The sequence below is a fragment of the Haemaphysalis longicornis genome, unplaced genomic scaffold (genome assembly GCF_048455015.1).
Source record: "Haemaphysalis longicornis isolate Haplotype H1 unplaced genomic scaffold, Haemaphysalis longicornis Haplotype H1 scaffold_7, whole genome shotgun sequence".
NCBI lineage: Eukaryota > Metazoa > Arthropoda > Arachnida > Ixodida > Ixodidae > Haemaphysalis > Haemaphysalis longicornis.
The window spans coordinates 114561231-114579188 of record NW_027526422.1 but is presented as its reverse complement, the minus strand read 5'-3'; the positions used below and the strand labels follow the sequence as shown (position 1 = coordinate 114579188).

At 44.5% G+C, this 17958-nt stretch overlaps 1 protein-coding gene across 1 annotated transcript; it reads right to left on the bottom strand.

Annotated features, from left to right (window-relative positions):
• Positions 1–352: 352 nt before the first annotated feature.
• On the bottom strand, positions 353–17751 carry LOC144144897 (uncharacterized). Its single transcript, XM_077676400.1, has 6 exons — positions 17543–17751; positions 14349–14449; positions 10962–11024; positions 10820–10894; positions 3574–3627; positions 353–628 (listed from the first exon to the last, which is right to left on the bottom strand). Exons 1-6 carry the CDS (start codon positions 17640–17642, stop codon positions 545–547), a joined length of 477 nt encoding a protein of 158 aa, XP_077532526.1. The 5' UTR covers positions 17643–17751; the 3' UTR covers positions 353–544.
• Positions 17752–17958: the final 207 nt, after the last annotated feature.

Below are 17958 nucleotides of genomic sequence, written 5' to 3'. Positions count from 1 at the left end.
TAGGAGAGAGCCGACGAAAGCTCAAGTTAAATATTTTTGATTTTCGGTTGCAGCAATCTCAGCAAAAAAGACAATACCATATCTGAAAGTCGTCCACAGTGCTAAGATATTGACACGTGGATTGTGAAAGAGCCTAATACCTTGTTGAACCTCACCCTTCCTTACTTGTTCAGTGCATTACTACGAAGCAACTATCGTTGAGGTAGTTATTAAACATAGTACGACCGTAAACAAACCTTCTCAACCATTCTTCAACAGAATAAGGGGACAAATGTGTAAGTACGTGTTATTTTTTATAATTTATTTGCGTGGCCGCGCATAATAGCCGCAAGCACGAAGATTCCAGGTGGTTTATTCCCCATTATGCATCATCTAAGACTTATTGGTTAAATAGACGAAATGACGTACGGTGCTATTTCTCAAAACAGTGTTTTAAGGAAGAATATATACATGCAGTAAGGTGGGACAGATATGTCTAACACTGGCCGCAGTTTGAACTTTTTGACAAAGGTTCTTTGAATAACCATGGGCCCAGAACGTCCATTTACCCAGAAATAAAATTTCTGAAGTACCCCAGGGCGGCCAGTGTGTATTTGTCCTCCCGGGGTATCATTTGGTAGCTGCACCTCTGAAAGAGCCGGAAAAAACGTGCCACCATTTCAATACTTGTACAAATTCAAAATACGCCATGCAGAACACTACGCATTTCAGGAATAAATTATAAATTTTAAACACCTGCTAACTAACGGCACGAAGAGGTAAGCTAAGAAATAAAAGCGTACAGCAAAACCCGACGAAGTTACACCACTCTTCGACAAATATAACTGGGCGAACGAAACATAACGCAAAATCAACGTTATTCCCTCACACACTGACGACCAACAGTTTAAATGCGGAAATACCCGAAAATCGTTTCGCCACGCAAAATACTCATAATAGGAGCGATCACTGGGGTAGCACTTTTTATTCCGTTCCAGCGCTGTTTCTTCAACACATAAGCGTGCGGCTTGCTCTTATGGCGACTTGCTGTAATTACAGTCAGGAAATATACTTTAACTTCGAAATAACGCTTCTTCCAGAGCTGAAAGTGGCTTCCTATATATCAGCTTGTAGCAGCACGGCTGGGGCAGCCGAGGGAGCTCGCGCCACCGGAGAAGTGCACCTCGTGACTGCAGATCGTCATGAGCCGCGAGCCACGAGGCACGAGTCACGCAGCCGGCAGAGGGAATCGAGACACCGAGCCGACAGCACCGAACTCGGACTCTGCCACGCAGGACCACCACCGGCGCCATGGCTCACCCGTCTCCGCCGCTGTTCGCCTTCTACCAACCTCTTCGTCTTCCTCAATAAATGAAGGCGGGACCTCTTGTCACGCCCCCTTCAATCTTATGCGAACATTTGGCCGGCCCCGGCCGGACGGTGCCCGTGGAGCTATGGAGCACCTCTTTTGTGCTTGTCTTCCAAAGGCGAACATGTTAAATAAAAGCCGCCGATATTTTCATTTCGCGGTCGCTGAGCTGGTCCTCCGTCGTTAGGACCGACGACCGATACTTTCGAAAGGTTGCAGTATATATTTAAGCGCTAAATGGGAAGTTATATACCCCTTAAAACCAAACAGTTTGCTATATTGTGCTTTCGAAAATACAGCAAACAGGCCAGTTTGCTCTCTCATGGTGATATTATATGCTTGAAAGGGAACTGTGCGAACTTCCACGTGTGTCCTGGGTGCTTCGTAGTTTTTGCACTTTCATGTGATTTCTTGAAAAGGCGCTGGTAGCTACAGAACGCAAAAAAAAAATGTTTTAGTACGTTGACATACGCTCAGACCTAGCTTGCGGTATCGTGAAGGTTTCAAGCTCTTACAGTGATTTGTTCCTCACATTTAACAATCACGCAATCTTTCCATCCAACTAGCTGATAGGGACGCACGCCCTTGAACATTGCGATCGTGGTGAGTGAGGGCAGCGGTGTGTTCTTTTGTCGTTCGACGTTTATGTTTGCTCGATCCAAAGGTTAGCCTAAATCTTACTTAAGGTTATCCTATATCTTTCCACTCCGTTACCCTTAATGACCAACGGTTATCTTGCCTTCGAATTACATTCCCTGCCCACGTCCAACAATCTAAACGATCTGAAGGACACCAAATCACTATTACTAAGGTAAACGAAGCATAGAATTTAGCTTAGAAAACGTTTTTTGCATTAAAAATCGTAGACTCACGGGGCACGAACCCAAGCGTCAGGGGCAGTATTCAGTATCCACGAGACCGAGCAGCGGGCTCTTTTAACAGCGGAGCAGTTTAAGCTTTCTTCCGTCCGTGTGGATGGTTAACAGCATATTCCTCTCGGCGATGTTGACAGTGGGAAAGTGCTAGGCCAGGAAGTGTGTGGGAAAATGTCTAGGAGGCAGGGAGCCCACGAGCTGGTGTTGGGAGTGCGCGTACAAAAACGCTTCCCATGGTAGGAAACGAACCTGGACCCCTCACGTTATGAAACCGGCGTCCATCCGACTGCGCTATCATCACATTCTTGGCGCGCCACATTATCTTTTGCTTCGTGGCGTGGGCGTTCGCTTTGGAATTTCACTTAGTTGACGCGTACTTTTTGGCTGAGGACTATGCAAGTTCGAATTTTGTACTTTAGGAGGATGGATTTCAGTCTTTGGTTGACTCAGATTGCGTGAAGAAAGCGTCGCTTGTTAACCACCTTTATCTCAAGGAAGGGGCAGCCCTAAAACAATCTTAGTTAAGGCTAGTGAAGACCACTAGCTTCGCTGTTTCCTTGGTCTTTGCATCTCAATTGCGAAACTTGCTGAATTTTTTTTAGTGGTCGCGCAATAGAATAACTCGCAAAGTGACATCACAATGCAACGTGGGGGTGTTGCGCAGCGAACCTTTCAGGAAAACACGACTTCCGATAACGATCGGGCCTCTGAGCGAAGCGTATGCGCGATTCGCTTCGCGACCCGAAATAATGCGACGCGGATAACACAAGACGTCGGCTTGGCTACTATACTGCTGAACGCTAAGCCGTAGCGATTGCGTGGTGTGGGGGAAGTTGGTGGCGAACCAATAGCCGAGAAACGGCGCCCATTGCCATCCACCTTATTGAGATTTTTGTAGCATTGTGTGCTTTAATATGTAATTATTATTGCAGGTATTTGTGCCCACTTTAAATGTGGGCAAAAAATATCTGTAGCAAGCGACGCATCGTAACAATTTTTGAGCTCAACAGTACCACATCAATCGCAGGTTCGAAAATTATAAATAAAACGTCGCTTGACTAACAGCGCAAGCTCTCGATGCGCACTTTCTCGGTGCGAAAGTTCTTTTTTTCTCCAATGGATTCTTCGCACGTAATTATGAGACAAGCTGCACGGACTTTCCGCTATTATGGTAACACAAACGATCTGCAAAGCACGTAAAGCAAATTATGAGCAATGAGGCTCTTCAAATACCAGGTTTCCTTCTACCTATTCTAGTTCGTTTAGTAAAAAATGTGTATTCATAGTGGTAACCCCCTCTTTTGCCTTTACTACTCGGTATGTAACACATGCAAAATATCGAAAACTTACAGTGGCAGCTTCCATAACGGTCGTGGCGTTCGCCCGGTATTTTATAAACATCGCCTAGAATATAGAAAACATCAATTGTGTAACGTTACGCACGCAATAAAAACGCAGCCCTTGGCAGTATCGTTTACTCGGTTTATTAATGGCTTAGTACTGTTTTTTTTATTTAATACTTCCCAATAAAAAACCGCAACAATGTAAGCTGAATGCAAGCATTTTCGAAGGCGCCTAAAGTCGATCCTTATATATCCAATCAGTCGACGCACAAGTTCGTGTGCGAAGCTCACCTCTAACTTCTGTGTTAGGCCTGACAAAGCAAGCAGTCACAGCGAACATTTTGATGGTTCCTCGAAGCTTTACACTTTCATAATAATATATACTAGATGAAAATCTGTTGCTACTGTCAAGAGCCACGGTTCAGCAATTGTGCCGTCTTAAACCGGAGAGAATTGAAGCAACGGTACTTTGCATTACTCGCGATAGGCTCAAATGATGTCTGTTACTGCATAAATGGTAATTCCGGTTTTCAAAACTAGTTAATGTTACTTTTTATGTATTAGTAAAACTAGCAAAACTTCTTAATCAGAAATGTCTGAAGTCTGTGGCTTAAAAAAGAGTTACATTGCTGAATTTTTTTGCCTTTGTCTTCAGGTGCCACGAGAATGTGAAGCTGCAAGACTGGCTGAGTGTGAAAGGAACGCTTTCAGCTAAGGAGACCCTATTGCAATGAGCGATTTGCATTTAGACAAGTGTTAGTTTAACACTCTGTTCTGAAAGCATAGGCTTATATGGACCCAGTGGCTTATTGCAGCATCTGCTTCCCTTTTACTAAAATGTTCACATTGTTCCACCCATATTAGATACTTATTAGGCCTCACAGTTCTTGTGGTAGCATGAAAGATTGCGGGAAGGAGTGGTAGCATTGCACATCTGAGTGTAGCCATCGTATCATTTCTTGTAGCTTGAAAATTGAGTCCACACGTTGAACGATATAAGCAGTAGTCGAAACAAAAACGTGAGCAAAAGAAAACAAATTGCATCGCCAGGAATAGCAACTTTCCTTTAGGCGTGATATTACGGCAGTCTCATAATACTACTTGTCTCCTCTTTTTTGCAGTAGTGCGCCCACAAGCAGCGGGAATTCATGGGATGCACTGATTATGAGCAACTCCGACTACACCAAATACTCGATGGTTCAGTTGGTCGGAGCCCGGTTTCACACTTTGTGCAAAGGAACAACAACCGAAGGTTTTCAAATGTTCTCCTCCGGGTGCATAAGACCAGAGAAAGTGTGAGCGCATTGATGTCAGTATCGAAAATTTTCTTGATGTTTTTTTCACATGTTATTTATGAATGATGCACAGGCTCGCGATTTCATTTCGTGCGCAGCGTATCTAGCATTACCGGACTTTCAAAGAGGAATTTTTGTTGCCTGAACCTCTCGGGATAAGTCGCCATGACCCGGCATAACCCCAACTGAAGCCTCAGTGTTTCGGCATGTAATTCCGTTGGCTGCGAAGAACAGCGTGCGATCATCTAACGCTCCCTTTGGCTGTGGCTCGACATATGGTTAAAACGCGTTAGCGGCTGGCTGTGAATTCGGTTACCCGTCGACTTGACATTAGTTGCGGACGCCAATATGCACAATCTACGTCCCTATTGGCTGCTGAAAAAATAGTTGTGCTGAAAAGGTTTAGGTATAGCTGGCCGTACTGGTTACGCGGCAATAACAATGCGGACGCGCCAAGTCGATAGCCTAACTTAGGCCTAATTTCGTGAATTGAAGTTTAACGTCGTCACACTTCTAACCCCAGCTGGACACACCTTGAGTTCGAGGTTGATTGGCATATCGCTATATTTAACACAAAGGTAATAAAATTACCTGGGACTATTGGTCAAGGCTGTTACTAAAGTACCAAAAAATGTAGATAATGAGGGTAAACGATAATGATGCAAAGTTATAACAAGGCAACGAGATAACTCAGCGAGATCTGATAGTCATAGTCAAAAATTCTTAGAAGCGAGTGCTTAGGAGGCCTCTAGTTTCTATATTCTTGCTTTTTTTCTCCGAATTTTACGACTCTAAACTTGACTCAAAACAACGTATGTTAGAAGACCACTAGCACATTTATGTTTCAGATTAACAGTCCCAGGCTAACCTTGCATTATCAACCATAATAAATACTTTCGTCAAGCGACTCTGATTTTAAATAGCAATGAACAGGTAGTTGCCTTAGGGGTTCGAAAACGTGTTTTTGGTTAGCATAGGATGAACGGATGAACGGATGAAGCAGCCATGATGAACGGAACAAGAAAAGCGGGAAACCTCTGCGTGTTTCTGGAAGGTGTTTTGCCACCTAATTGAAAATATACCCTCTATCCCGGCTAGCCATTCTGCTGAAATATTATAACTCTCAATGTCCGTTTTTGTTGCAAAGTGAACAATCTTGTCCGAAGTGCTCGGCGACTTATCGTTGCATTATCAACTCTACGAAGAAGCTGTTATGTCGGAGGTTCCGCGGATTTTTATCGTTCATTAGCAAAACCTCACAAGCCTACACCAGTACGAAGTGCGATGCGTTCTATAGCGGACGCGTTCGTGTACATTTAATTTCTTGTTTGCTTATTTCTAGTTGGTTATCCACATGCTTTAAGTCGAAAGGCTTCTGAAATATTTGCCGCCGGGCAACCAGCTTGGGCCACGTCTACGTTCGCACTGCCCTCTTACTTTCGTCGTACCAAGCATTGACATGACACGTTTTCTTTCCATCCGCTCCATTCTATTTGGGGGGTGGTGCCTCTGGAACGTCTATTTTACGAAGCCTCGTGTTCATGTCAAAACGCAGCGCGTGTATAGTTTCTTTCTGCTCCTCGAGGTGGCGGCAGTCGTTGGCGTGATTGTATAAAAGTGAAAGACAAGAATATATCCAAGTCTCTCAATGAAGTACCGGAAAACGTAAAGAATTAGGGTAAGGGGTAATGGTGCAAAGGTATAACAAGACAACGACATCATTCCTCATGTGATTCTTCACTATGAACGGAGGCCAAGACAACGAACGAGTTCATACTTCTGCTTAAAATTCCTTATCGGCTCAGCTTGGCTACTGATGAACCTTCAAAGCATACAATAACCAGAAATTTTGCAATATAATGATTAAAAACTGTGTGAAACATGTCTAAGAAAGCAGAACCGTGGCTTCAGCGCCGAGGGGGTCGATAAATCACCATGAGAATGAGCAACATGCTCACATATTTCGAAAGTTCTTGAGGATCTAACCGTGATTGAAGAGGAGATGGAAAGTGTGTGCTCAAAAAATGCAAGATTTACTGATATTGCATAATTTTGTCGTGTGTTCTTCCTGTTCTCACTAGCCACATACTAAAGGGAAGCAGACCATTACCCTCACTTGGAATCAGTACTATACCATGAACGAAGTGGGGATAATGCCCGCCCCCATCCCTTGGGACCCGCAGAGGCTGACCTAATGTGCATTGTTTCCGGAAACGAAGATTGTGAAGACTAAAGACCGCCACTGACCACCTACAAGAGCACCTAATAATACTATCAGAAACAAATGCACACTTCAATGCTACTTATCATTTGCTTTACACGGGAGATTGTGTGAAGAGAAACCTTCTCGAAAAAGAGAGAAAAAAGTTAGGTTTAAAGTCTCAAGTCCAAGTCCTAAATGGAGCCCTCGGATAAGAAAGATAAATTGCCAGGTGGGTGGTCTTAACGCATGGGAGGCTGGTGCGTGGCTAGCCCACCTTGGATATGGGCATGGGGGACCGTCCACCAGCGTTATCGGTGGTGACAAGGCGGAGCAAGAAGGGGGTGCGGTGGGGAGGAACGCAAAAGCGGTGGCTATGGCGTCTCTTTCAATGGGGCTGGACCACAGCACATGAACATTACATGGGGGCAGTGCCGGCGCTTTGGTGGGGCCGGTGGAAGTAATGAGGTGTCTGTACGGCTGAGCTTTGCACTCGTCGGATTAGTGAAGAGGCCGCGCGATCCGTAGGAGTAAGTTGGAGTAAGTAGAGTGTAGCGCATGTCCCTCGAATCACGCATGTGATCCTTACCACAACGATGTTTTTCAGCTCCGTCAACCAGAGCGACGTAGGTACCTGGCCAAAAGCTGCGGCTACCGGATGTCTCGCGGCGCGAGCAAGCCGGTTGGCCTCTTGGTTATCATTCACGCTGTGGTGCAGAGGCAATTATTTGAGATTTATTTTTAACCTAGAGTGCTTTTTAAGAAATCAAGTTGCCTTCTGTGGATGTACCCGTAGCAGTGCCCTGTATCGAAGGCTCAGATGCTTTCTCAGAGTCCGTACGGAATGCAATGTCATGCTACTGGTAATAAAAAGGTCATTAATTCGGCAATATCCACTATTTGAGCGCCTGGCAGAAAACGTACACTTATTGGGCGTACTGTGGAAGTACTGTGGGGGGCGTTCACGGCCGTCAATGTGCCCGTCTCAGAATAGTTAGCGGCCATGTAGTATACCCCAAGTGCGATTCTTGATTTTCGGCATTCTCATCTCATCAGTTTAAAAATTCGCATCTGCACTGCTCTAGAGCAACACCTGCCCAACAGCATCCAGACGGAACATGTTCAACGCCTCGCTCTGCTCCTCACTCACATGCGCCAACTGTCAACAGGCCCGCGACACCACCTTTCACATGGTGCTGGCCTGTCCCAAACATCCGAAATCTTAAGACGCCGCACGACCGCTACACCAACCCACCTGCTGGGAAACTGCCACCAGTTCCTCTGAAACGAAGGTTCAGCGACAGTTATCTTTAGCGGGTGAGGCCTGGAAGAGAAAAGGTACCCCTGACGCAGTAACGAGCCAAGGAAGAACACGTAAAATTATATCTTGTGTCTTGAATAAAATTTATTCCTCCTCAGCGTATTTGCATTACTTTTACTTTCTACGTTTCTCCCACTTCTGCTTATGAGGGCGATTACAATCGTTTCGGTGCCAGTACAGTCACTACAGTACGGATGGCAGCACTAATCGAAATTACTTCTGAGCCTTCGACTACGAGGCGCCTTATTGTTCAGGTGTGGCTTTAGCGCGTGAAACACCCAAAGTTTGTTTGCAAGTTATTGGATAGGCAACAAGCGATCGCCCAACTATCCACGATGTATTCGTTCTCATCGCTGCGCTGTTCCAAAACACGTATAGCAGTCCACAGCAGCGCTGTACCCCCTCATCGTGTCCTCATTCTTTTTTTCGGGGTAATTTAGTCAAAACCACAGCATTTCCTGCAAGTTGAAGGGGTCTCTTGAGGCTACTGTTTGGAAAGTTATTGTTATGAACCTTGGAGATACCCCACGCGAAAGCAAATGTGGTGCTCCAGCTGAGCCTGTGGGCGACCGCAGCGAGGTGTACTTATGATCTGAACACGCGTGCACGTCCGCAGCGAACGCGTGCGTGTCTTCTTGTCATTTGAATGCCATCACGCCACTTGCCAAGCCCCCGTGCTGTTTTTTGCAATACAATCACCCGCCGAGTCTCGGAGAAACTGCCCTCTCCACCACTGTCACTTGAACGTCGTCAGCACCATGTAGCTAGGATTCCAGAACGCTATAGAGGCGAAGATATTTTACGTGCTTGTTGGAACGCAGAGTGAGTTGGTGTAGTGGCTCAAGGGCCAGCATTATACCTTCAGAGGGGCATGTTTAATGTCAAATATGTGGCCAACTAGCTAGTTGGTTTTTCATATCTGGTGTTTAGTAGTAGGATAGTTTGGGAGGAGTAAGATAGATAGGATAGAACGGAGAAATTAAGCCACGTAGAAATGCTTCCGCGTTCCACGTGGTTTTCAAACACATGGTATGCGAAAACAAGCTTAAAAAGAATAAGCAACACATTCTTAGATTTTCTGCCTAAAAGGCGAAACTCACAATGTTTGGTGGTTTTTGCTAATGATATATAATAGCCTTTCTGCATATTGGTGTCATGGCTAAAAATTTTAGGGGCATTTTTCTTGTTACGGGATGAAAGAAAGCTCGGCGTTTAGCGCTTTAGGATGTTTTCTGCGCTGTGAGGTCCCGTGCTCAGACGCTGTGGTTTTCACGATCAGGATTTCAACTTCCTATTTATTATAGGAAGAAACATTTTTTCCTTAAAATATGCTACTTTTTTTCCAAGCCTTTTTTGGGAGGCACTCACAGGCTTGTCTACACGTCAAAACGCTATTTATTCATTTTTTATATAATTAACATCCTATGACATCCAATTGCAATAACTGAGAGGAGTAGAACAAAAGCAATCCATTTACGACTTTTATGCCGAAAATGAACCTTAAAATAACAAAACTGTTGTTCATTCAGCCCAAACAGGAAGATTCCCGCAAAACTGGCGTTTTGGTACCCAGTGCCTTAACCGTAGCTTCTCCACTAGGTAGTGCAAATACGTGTACGCATGAGATGAATTTGAAGTTGATGGTTGGACGGCATACCGTCTGGTCAGGTAGCATACTACTTAAACAAGAAATGTCAATTTGTTTTTGACTTGGTCAGTGACCTGTGTTTCTTGTTTTGTATTATGAGATGAAATTCTTCGTGCTTTGGGGATTTAAAACATAACCACCAGATAGTGGGAGAATAAACGACAGGGTTAAGGTTTCAGGTTATGGAGGCCACTTTTCCTCTTTAAAGGGGCCATGGCTATCGTCATGAGTCAAAAGCCACATAGGTAAGTGGACTGCACGCACAACGTGCAAGGTTGTCATCTACAACCACATAAAGCTACAAATAAGCACAAAAGAAATGTTTGCTATCGCCTACAATTTATGGGAGCTTCTACGTGCGATACGGCAAAACAGAAAAAAAACGTTCGCGTGAGTACTCTTATGGTGGTTCCTAAAAACATTAAACTACCGTTTGCCAGCAAAATGATTTTGTTGCCCAGTACAAAAAAAACAGTAAAAAATTGTGCTTGCAGAGGACAAAAGAGTTGCGCAAACTTTCTTTCCCACTTTATTGTGACCATACATTCAGCGCATGGTATTAGGAAAACAAACTGTGGCAAACAAGCTGAGATCAAGAAGTCCTGAAGCGTTTAGGCTGCTTAAAAAGAAACGCGTTGAATGGGCATTCAACAGTTGTTTATGCAACAACTGCTTGAATTCACGAACGTGAGAAAATGTTGGTCAGCACGCTGTTTTGTACAGCCCGATGTTGAGGACTTGCAAGCAATTAGCGACACTAGCTATGCAATAGCAGTGAAAATTACCCACCGGATCAAGCACCTGAGTCATGTGAAGGATGCGTCCAATGCAGTGGTTGTAAGTGCGCCTAAAAGTATCAAGAGTCTGTAGAAAAAAGTAGATATAAATGTGTGAGGCACTTCCATTATTTCTTGATATTTAGGCAACTCACGTCGTTTTTGTGTCCTCCATAAGCAAAGCAAATTTTGAACATAATGCACAGTCGTTCCGCCTCCTGAAACCAAAAAAACTCGTTTTTAACGCAGTAAAAGTAAAAAGGATGATTTAAACGTAGGTCACACTGTAGCAATGTGGTCACGCCGCAGTTTATGAAATACTGTGGTTTTATGCACACGATTTATAGACCTTACCGCCTGCGCATTGAGGTTGTTGTGGTCACATAAAAAACTGAAAAAAGAAAGCTCTCCTAAGATAAGCCTACCTTTCCATGAGTGAAACTTAAGCTCAAATTTTTTTACAGGGACGAGAAAGGTAAAAAATTTGCGCTTAAGTTTCACTCATGGAAATTGCGAACCAACTAGCTCGTCTCTCCATTTTGCTTCAAGCCTACCTTATTAGAATAGCTTACGAACTGCTGAGTCTCCCCTTGTGGTACTGCGCACCTAAACTTTTATACGTGTAAATTAAGCCAACGCTTTCCAAACAGTTTATTTCCAGCAATTTCAACCTATCAGAGCAGTTCTCTAAGCTTCCATGAAGACGCCAATTTAAGAAATTATCGTTTAACTAGAAAAAACAGCCTTTCTACGCACTCATATGCACATAATAAGGTCTGAAATGTTTCATGTTTAGTGCTTCCAAGGAACATAAATGCAGAGTACTGCTTCCTGTGCGGGTCATATAGAAAGCACGGACAAATGGTTTTAACAAGACGCCATTGTTTAGAACCTTGTTTATTACGGCGTAAACTACCTGTTTTGCATTATCAATTGCCACCTCGTCAGTTTATTTTTGTTTTGTAGAACAGGCACCTGATGTATTAAAAGGAATGTTCTGGTGAATGTTTAAACGCTTGGGTTTGTGAAACTATGGTTTGTTCTGGATAAAACGTCTACGCGTGCTTCTACGGCGCAATTTCTGAATTCCGAGCTTCCATGTACGTGTGGCTGAAACCGCAAAAGACCATGGAATAAAACATCAAAGTAACTTCTTAGCCATACATCTGTGAAAACAGCGTCATTTGTTTGGTGTCCTATGGGGGCGTATGCAATCAATTAGGTAGTAAACGACCGCGTCCCTGCCACCCTTGAGCGTCTATGCGCAACCGAATATCTCTGCGATGGTCTCGCTATATGCGCTCCGTTATTCGAAAGATTTCCGTAAGGTAAACGCTTATTTCTGTCGTGAAATACCGTTAAGACGGGGCAGTTTTCCGATGATCTGAGTCGTGAGTCTTGACCCCCTGTTGATAACATCAAAGTGATTTCGGCATGGCGAATCGCAAAACTGGGACCCCTCAATTACTGTCTTGGCTAAGAACTTTTACTTCCGCATACGAGTCTACGTAATCATTCAGAGCTATTAGAACTCATTCTTCGAAAATGCCGGGATTTTTAGGACGTCAAGTAACTATTGTGAAATGGTCCTGTCGGCGAAAACTCATCTTAACAGAGTTGCGACGTGTTTCCCGGCGGTAACACCCAGTGGGTGCCGTCGTAATGTCGCATCAATGGTGAAAAGCTCCGCTATAGCTTTTATTTTTAAGGTAAACGGTTGTAAGCAAAAATATGTCTTATTATATGGCATAATCAGCTTGAATGATCTCTGCTCGAATAATGACAGGATTAACAAACATAAACCCATTCACAGCTTGCGAGATCTTCTTTTCTAGATTAAGACCGAACAGTGGCAGGAAGCCGTTACAGGAATACCCGTGCTCACGGGATGCGCCTTCTAGTAGGAACGCCTACAAAACACCGATAAAGGTGATCTTACTGTTGCGGCCATTTCAGCTACTAGGAGTGCGGGCATGACGACATTTGACATCGTAGGGCTCATGGAAGACGATTATGTGATGGTATCGTAGTCGAAAATCGGCCGTACAAGGGGCATGGACGCAAAATTTGTAACACTGTTGCAAACCAGCAAACAAATTAGAGGTAGTCATGCGCCCATCTTCGCCTTTACTAAACCTCCACTGGAGTGTCCGACACGCCTATAACGCAGCCTACGCAATGGCAAAGCATGAGTCATTCCACTACATAAATCTGGACCAACAGCAAGGCTGGAGTTCGGAATATAGGCAGCGTCCCCGTTACGTCGACGTACGGAAAGGGATAGTACAAATGATGACCGGCAACCTGTGTTGATAAGGGAACTGCTGATAAGGGACTGTGTTGATAAGGGAAAAGCGAATCGTTGGGTGAACTCATGATCCGCTGAAGCAAAAGAGCAGGATTTGCGGTGCTGTCTTGTGGGTTTGCTTGGCGAGCGACAACCCGCTGGCGCATCGCTTTCGCAAATGTGCGGCCACTGCTTCCTTCTCCGTGGAGTATACGGCAGACGGTTGCGTTGTGATGAGCTCAGCTGGCGCCAACTTTCGGCACTGATTAGCATCGTGATCCATTACTTCGCTTCACCTCTCTTAGACGGCAGCACCATCGAAATAGAGCAGGTTATAAGAAAGAGATATGCGGCATTCATATGCCTGTCTGCGCTTCATCTTGTAGCGGACTCGGTAAAGCGCCTGTCACCTCCCGTTGCGGCGACGCAGCACCCGTCTGAAATACTGCCGCATCCGCGTTTTTCTTTGGATGTTGTTTCCGTGACAATTATGATATCAGTAGGATCCTGGTGGATATAGACGCTTTCGTCTGAAAAGAAAATACTGCTCGTAGCGCTGACCTTCTAGAGCTATTTCGTAGCAATAAATTGGACATTAGGGCTTCCGCGTTCACAACTTGCAAGCTCTAGGTTAATTAAGGAATTTGTATTTTTCACTTTGGCTCTACCCACTTAGGCGGAGAGAATGTTGTTGATTGCAGACACTCCTTACGGCTTTCTTGCCACTTGCGTCATAATACATTAAAAGTTGCTGCTGGGATAGCTGTTGCACGGGCGTTCCCACAAAATATTGACAGCAGATGCACCGACACAACACACGAGAGGAGCACATTCAGTGATGACAAGCTCACTCCTAGTCTTTTTCTTTTCAATTTTGTTATAATAAACGGACATAAAACTTTGCAGTGGTAGCTCATTGCATAGAGACATTGCCTGAGTGTTCAGTGCTGTAGAAAACCCGCTAAACATGTTTCTCTAGGGCTAAAAAACTGCTGTATCCCTTTTGTGTTTTCGAAATGGCTCAAACAAGTGAAATCCCGGACGCGTGCTGGAACATTGTGACGTGAGTCTGGTACTGTAATATCATTCACTGAGCAACATTTCGCCACAGAAAAACCCATGTTGTGAACAAGATTGTTTATAATACTGCTTATAGGATTGTAAATTGGATTGAAGTACTACACAATGCTACAAGATTCTTGTTGTGAAGAAGATGAACGTATAAAACTAATAATTTTAGGGTTTCCTAGCTCACCCGCAAGACGAGAGGGCTCACGTTGAGTTTAATGATATCATCCTTGCAGGCATGCATAATATCAGTCGCTAGCCGCATGGCTGTCGCCTGTTCCCTTGGATCTGCAAATATAACAAGTGAATGTGAATGTCACCATAAACGCAAAAGCGGAACGAATAGAGCATCATATTTTATAAATAGAGACAAAAAGATCCGACCACCCCGGTCGGCGTGACCAAAATATGGTTCCAAAAATGGCAGATAGAACAAAGAGAAAATAACGCCATCTTCCCGCAGGGGAATCCTGAGAAGTATGCGAAGCAGCCATGGGGTCGACTGATGTTCCGATTAGTTTTCAGTTCGTCGTTTCCGGTGACGTTCAGGTTCGCGTGCCTTCGTTGTATCAGTAGCTTCTTGACGTAGTTTGAATGAGTGAAGGACATAAGACGCGTTCGTAGCACATGCTCCCGTCTGGGTTTGTAGCGCAGTGGGAAGAGCGCCACGTACCTCCCGTTGTGGCCGCAGAGTCGTGGGGTCGAAACCGGGCGCCGCCCAACTATTTTTTGGATAGTGGACTGCCCTGACGTCAGCCCAAACCCTGACGGGGCCGAAGAGACCCACCCGCATGCGCATTATAGTGCGGACGGCGGACAATGACAATGAGGGAGGGAGGGAGAGAGCCCCGGGCTTGAGATGCCTCGCATTTAATTACTGACAGAAGACGATGGGAAGCACGTGTGTACTCTCAATTGTAGTTTCCGCGTTTTTTACTTTTTAGCTCACTTAAGATGCTGTTCGTGCTGCCTATGGGGTTTACGGTGATTGGTAACCTGAAGCAGTGAGTTCGAACTTCTTTGATTGTGATTTGTATGTTGGTTTAAACTATGAATTTATTACGATTTTTTTAAATTTTCTACAGTACGTTGGTGCAAGGTACGAAATTTCACGTTGACTAGTATTTTTTCTCGTACCAAAAGCCCATTGCTTTGAAGTAAACTCCCTGTGGAAATGGCCATCACTTGCTGGCTATACTTTCAGCATCGAGCGCTTCGGGCCCAACTTATTTCACGGGAAAAGAAACCGGTACGTATTTGTTTCGTGGATTTAGCGGAGACAGTTTTAGTATATTTAACAGAAATTTTGCTTTTTTACTTTCGGTTGTATTGAACAAGATACCTCGATGACGGTCCTGATGTTCACACGCTGCGGGTTAGATCAAATTTTTACTATTTTCTTCACGCATAATTATCTCACGCATTGCTTTGTCAGGCGCCCCTCCATTTAAGGATTACGATGGTTGAAGCGAAGCTTTCCTGTGACGAATCATCGTCGTCTTTGCACAGTGGGGTGCGGGATTTTTCTGTCAAATTTTGCACGCCCATGCACACCTCTCCAAAACCAAACCGATTCCACCATACTCAAATCGAGCAATCGAATAGACGCCGGCTTCATAACGTGAGCGACGCAGGTTCAATTCCAGCCATTGAAACTGTTTTTTTTTCTTTCACTTCAACAGTTTTCACTTTCACTTCATCAGTGAAAGCACTAAAGCTTCGCTCCAATATGGCCGTAAGAATTGACGCCAGATGCACTGTCAATTATAAATGCACCCTAAAAATAGAAACACGCTCTAAAGCAATTGAGAGATACAGTGATAGTGGCGTTTCAACGAACGGTATGTTTGCAACGGACTCGGTAAAGTAAGCAAAAACAGAGTGCATAGAAAGCAGCCCCACCTCGCCGTCGCCGTTTTCCTCAAATGTTTGTGCGTACGGCAGATGTCATGTTTTTGAGTCGCGTAGCAAAACAATGTCCGAGAAAAGAGTCGTGTCATGTAGCACTGACGCAATCGCACATGAAATATGCCAGTTTTAAAAGCTCACTGTGAATTTTGGGTTCGGTTAATACCGAAATTCTAGCGGATAACCTTTTGCTTCTTTCGAACCGTGGAAGAGGCGTTTGCGGGATCTGCCACCTCAAAATAGCATGTTAGGGTTCGCACCTGCAATATATTTTCAGTAATAGCAGATATTTTAGCAATCGCTTCCTTACTTCTTACTGTGGTAGTTGCCCACTCCGCACGGTGGTCTTTGGATAGACCTAATTGTGTAGACACTTCTTCGTGTAGACCTAATATTGAACAATTGCTGCCTGAAACATTGTGCCAAATGCGGAAACTGATATATGTTCGTATTACCAAGAAAGAACATTGGAAAACACTACCGGCCTGTACCGGCGGGAAGCCACTAGGAGTATATCTATTAGAGGTCTTCTTGCCAGAGGTTACAAACTTTCATGCAATTTTTCTTACAACGTTCCCAGGCGCTTACCCTTCTCAGTATTAGGACAATCTGATATGTTTATACACAAGAAACCTATTATAATCATTGTATTTTATTCAGTCTAACACACTACAGGGGGTTTGAAGCATGAAACTCTACATTGTCGAATGAACCCGCCGCGGTGGCCAGGGTTACAGCGTTGTGCTGCTACACCCGGGAATGCGGGTTTCGTATTGGCAACTGTGGTGGCTTTTGTAATGGAGCGAAAAGCCTGAGTGCCCCGCGTGTCCCCATTGGCGCATGGTGAATATCCTCTGGTGGTCAAAATTAATCCAGAGCCTTCCCCTACGGCGTGCGCAATAACCAACAGTTAGCTTCGGCATGCAAAACATTATAATTTAAGCGATCAAATAACGACGGCAAGCGTTTGGACAACCGATATAATTGACCCGTGAGGATGACGGATAAATCATGCGTTCACAGACTGGAGGTAGGGTATAAATTATTTTAAAAAGGGAAATTTTCAACCTGTTCCTTTCGCGACGGTGCCGTTCATTCTACTCTTTGAACGACCTCGGAAGGAAATAGGCCCCATGGGTCGCAAGAGTACAGAACCCCCCAACCACAAGAACTCACGCGCACACCGACCTCAGAAACACGTTTTGGTTAATCATCCACTGCAACGCCGTAACCTGTTCTTTTTTATGTTTAATCCTGCCTTGTTATATACTTTTTTTCTTTACATGAAGGTGAAAAGTGAGTGTAAATATAGCCTTAACGCAAACCGCAAAGAGCGCAATGAAACACACCGATTCCTTTTTTTTTATCTGGCGTCAAGAGTACGTGGTTACATTGCGGAGTCTACACGTTCACATGTGAACAAAAGCGGAGTTTCCCTCGACTAATATACAAACATAGATGCAACCGGCGTACTTAGCTTGCCACCACACCAAGGAAAGTATTCTTCTTCGTGGGCAGATGCAGGGCACAACGCCAGAGCTGTTAGCAGAAACTGCCACCATTTTGTATCCATCGCCGGGATGTTTTGTAATAGTTTAAACGTTTCGGCCGCTATTGGTCTGTCGTACGTTTGTAGCCGTACTTACAAGTTCTGTTACCGAAAAGGAAGTCAGAAGTTTTGCTTCAACATATTTTTAAGCAGAAATGAAGTAAAGGGGGCACGATGCGCACTTGATTTGAATGCTGACAGTTTTCTCGCTTCCTCAATGTTCATTATTGATTGTGGTAATCGCTCATCTTGGTGAGACTCTCCGCCCCTCATTCCTTCAGCCTGTGCAAATTTCTCTTTGATAGGAAAAAAAATAGTGGGAGATGATATGCGGCAGCGA

What these genes read in the sequence shown, in the direction of transcription:
- LOC144144897 (XM_077676400.1), bottom strand. Translation starts at nt 17,642, where the DNA reads ATGGATACAAAATGGTGGCAGTTTCTGCTAACAGCTCTGGCGTTGTGC. An exon ending in ATGGAGGACACAAAAACGAC is followed by an intron (nt 10,895 to 10,961) that starts GTGAGTTGCCTA and finishes TTTTTTCTACAG; the next exon opens with ACTCTTGATACTTTTAGGCG. An exon ending in CCGTTATGGAAGCTGCCACT is followed by an intron (nt 629 to 3,573) that starts GTAAGTTTTCGA and finishes CGGCTCTTTCAG; the next exon opens with AGGTGCAGCTACCAAATGAT.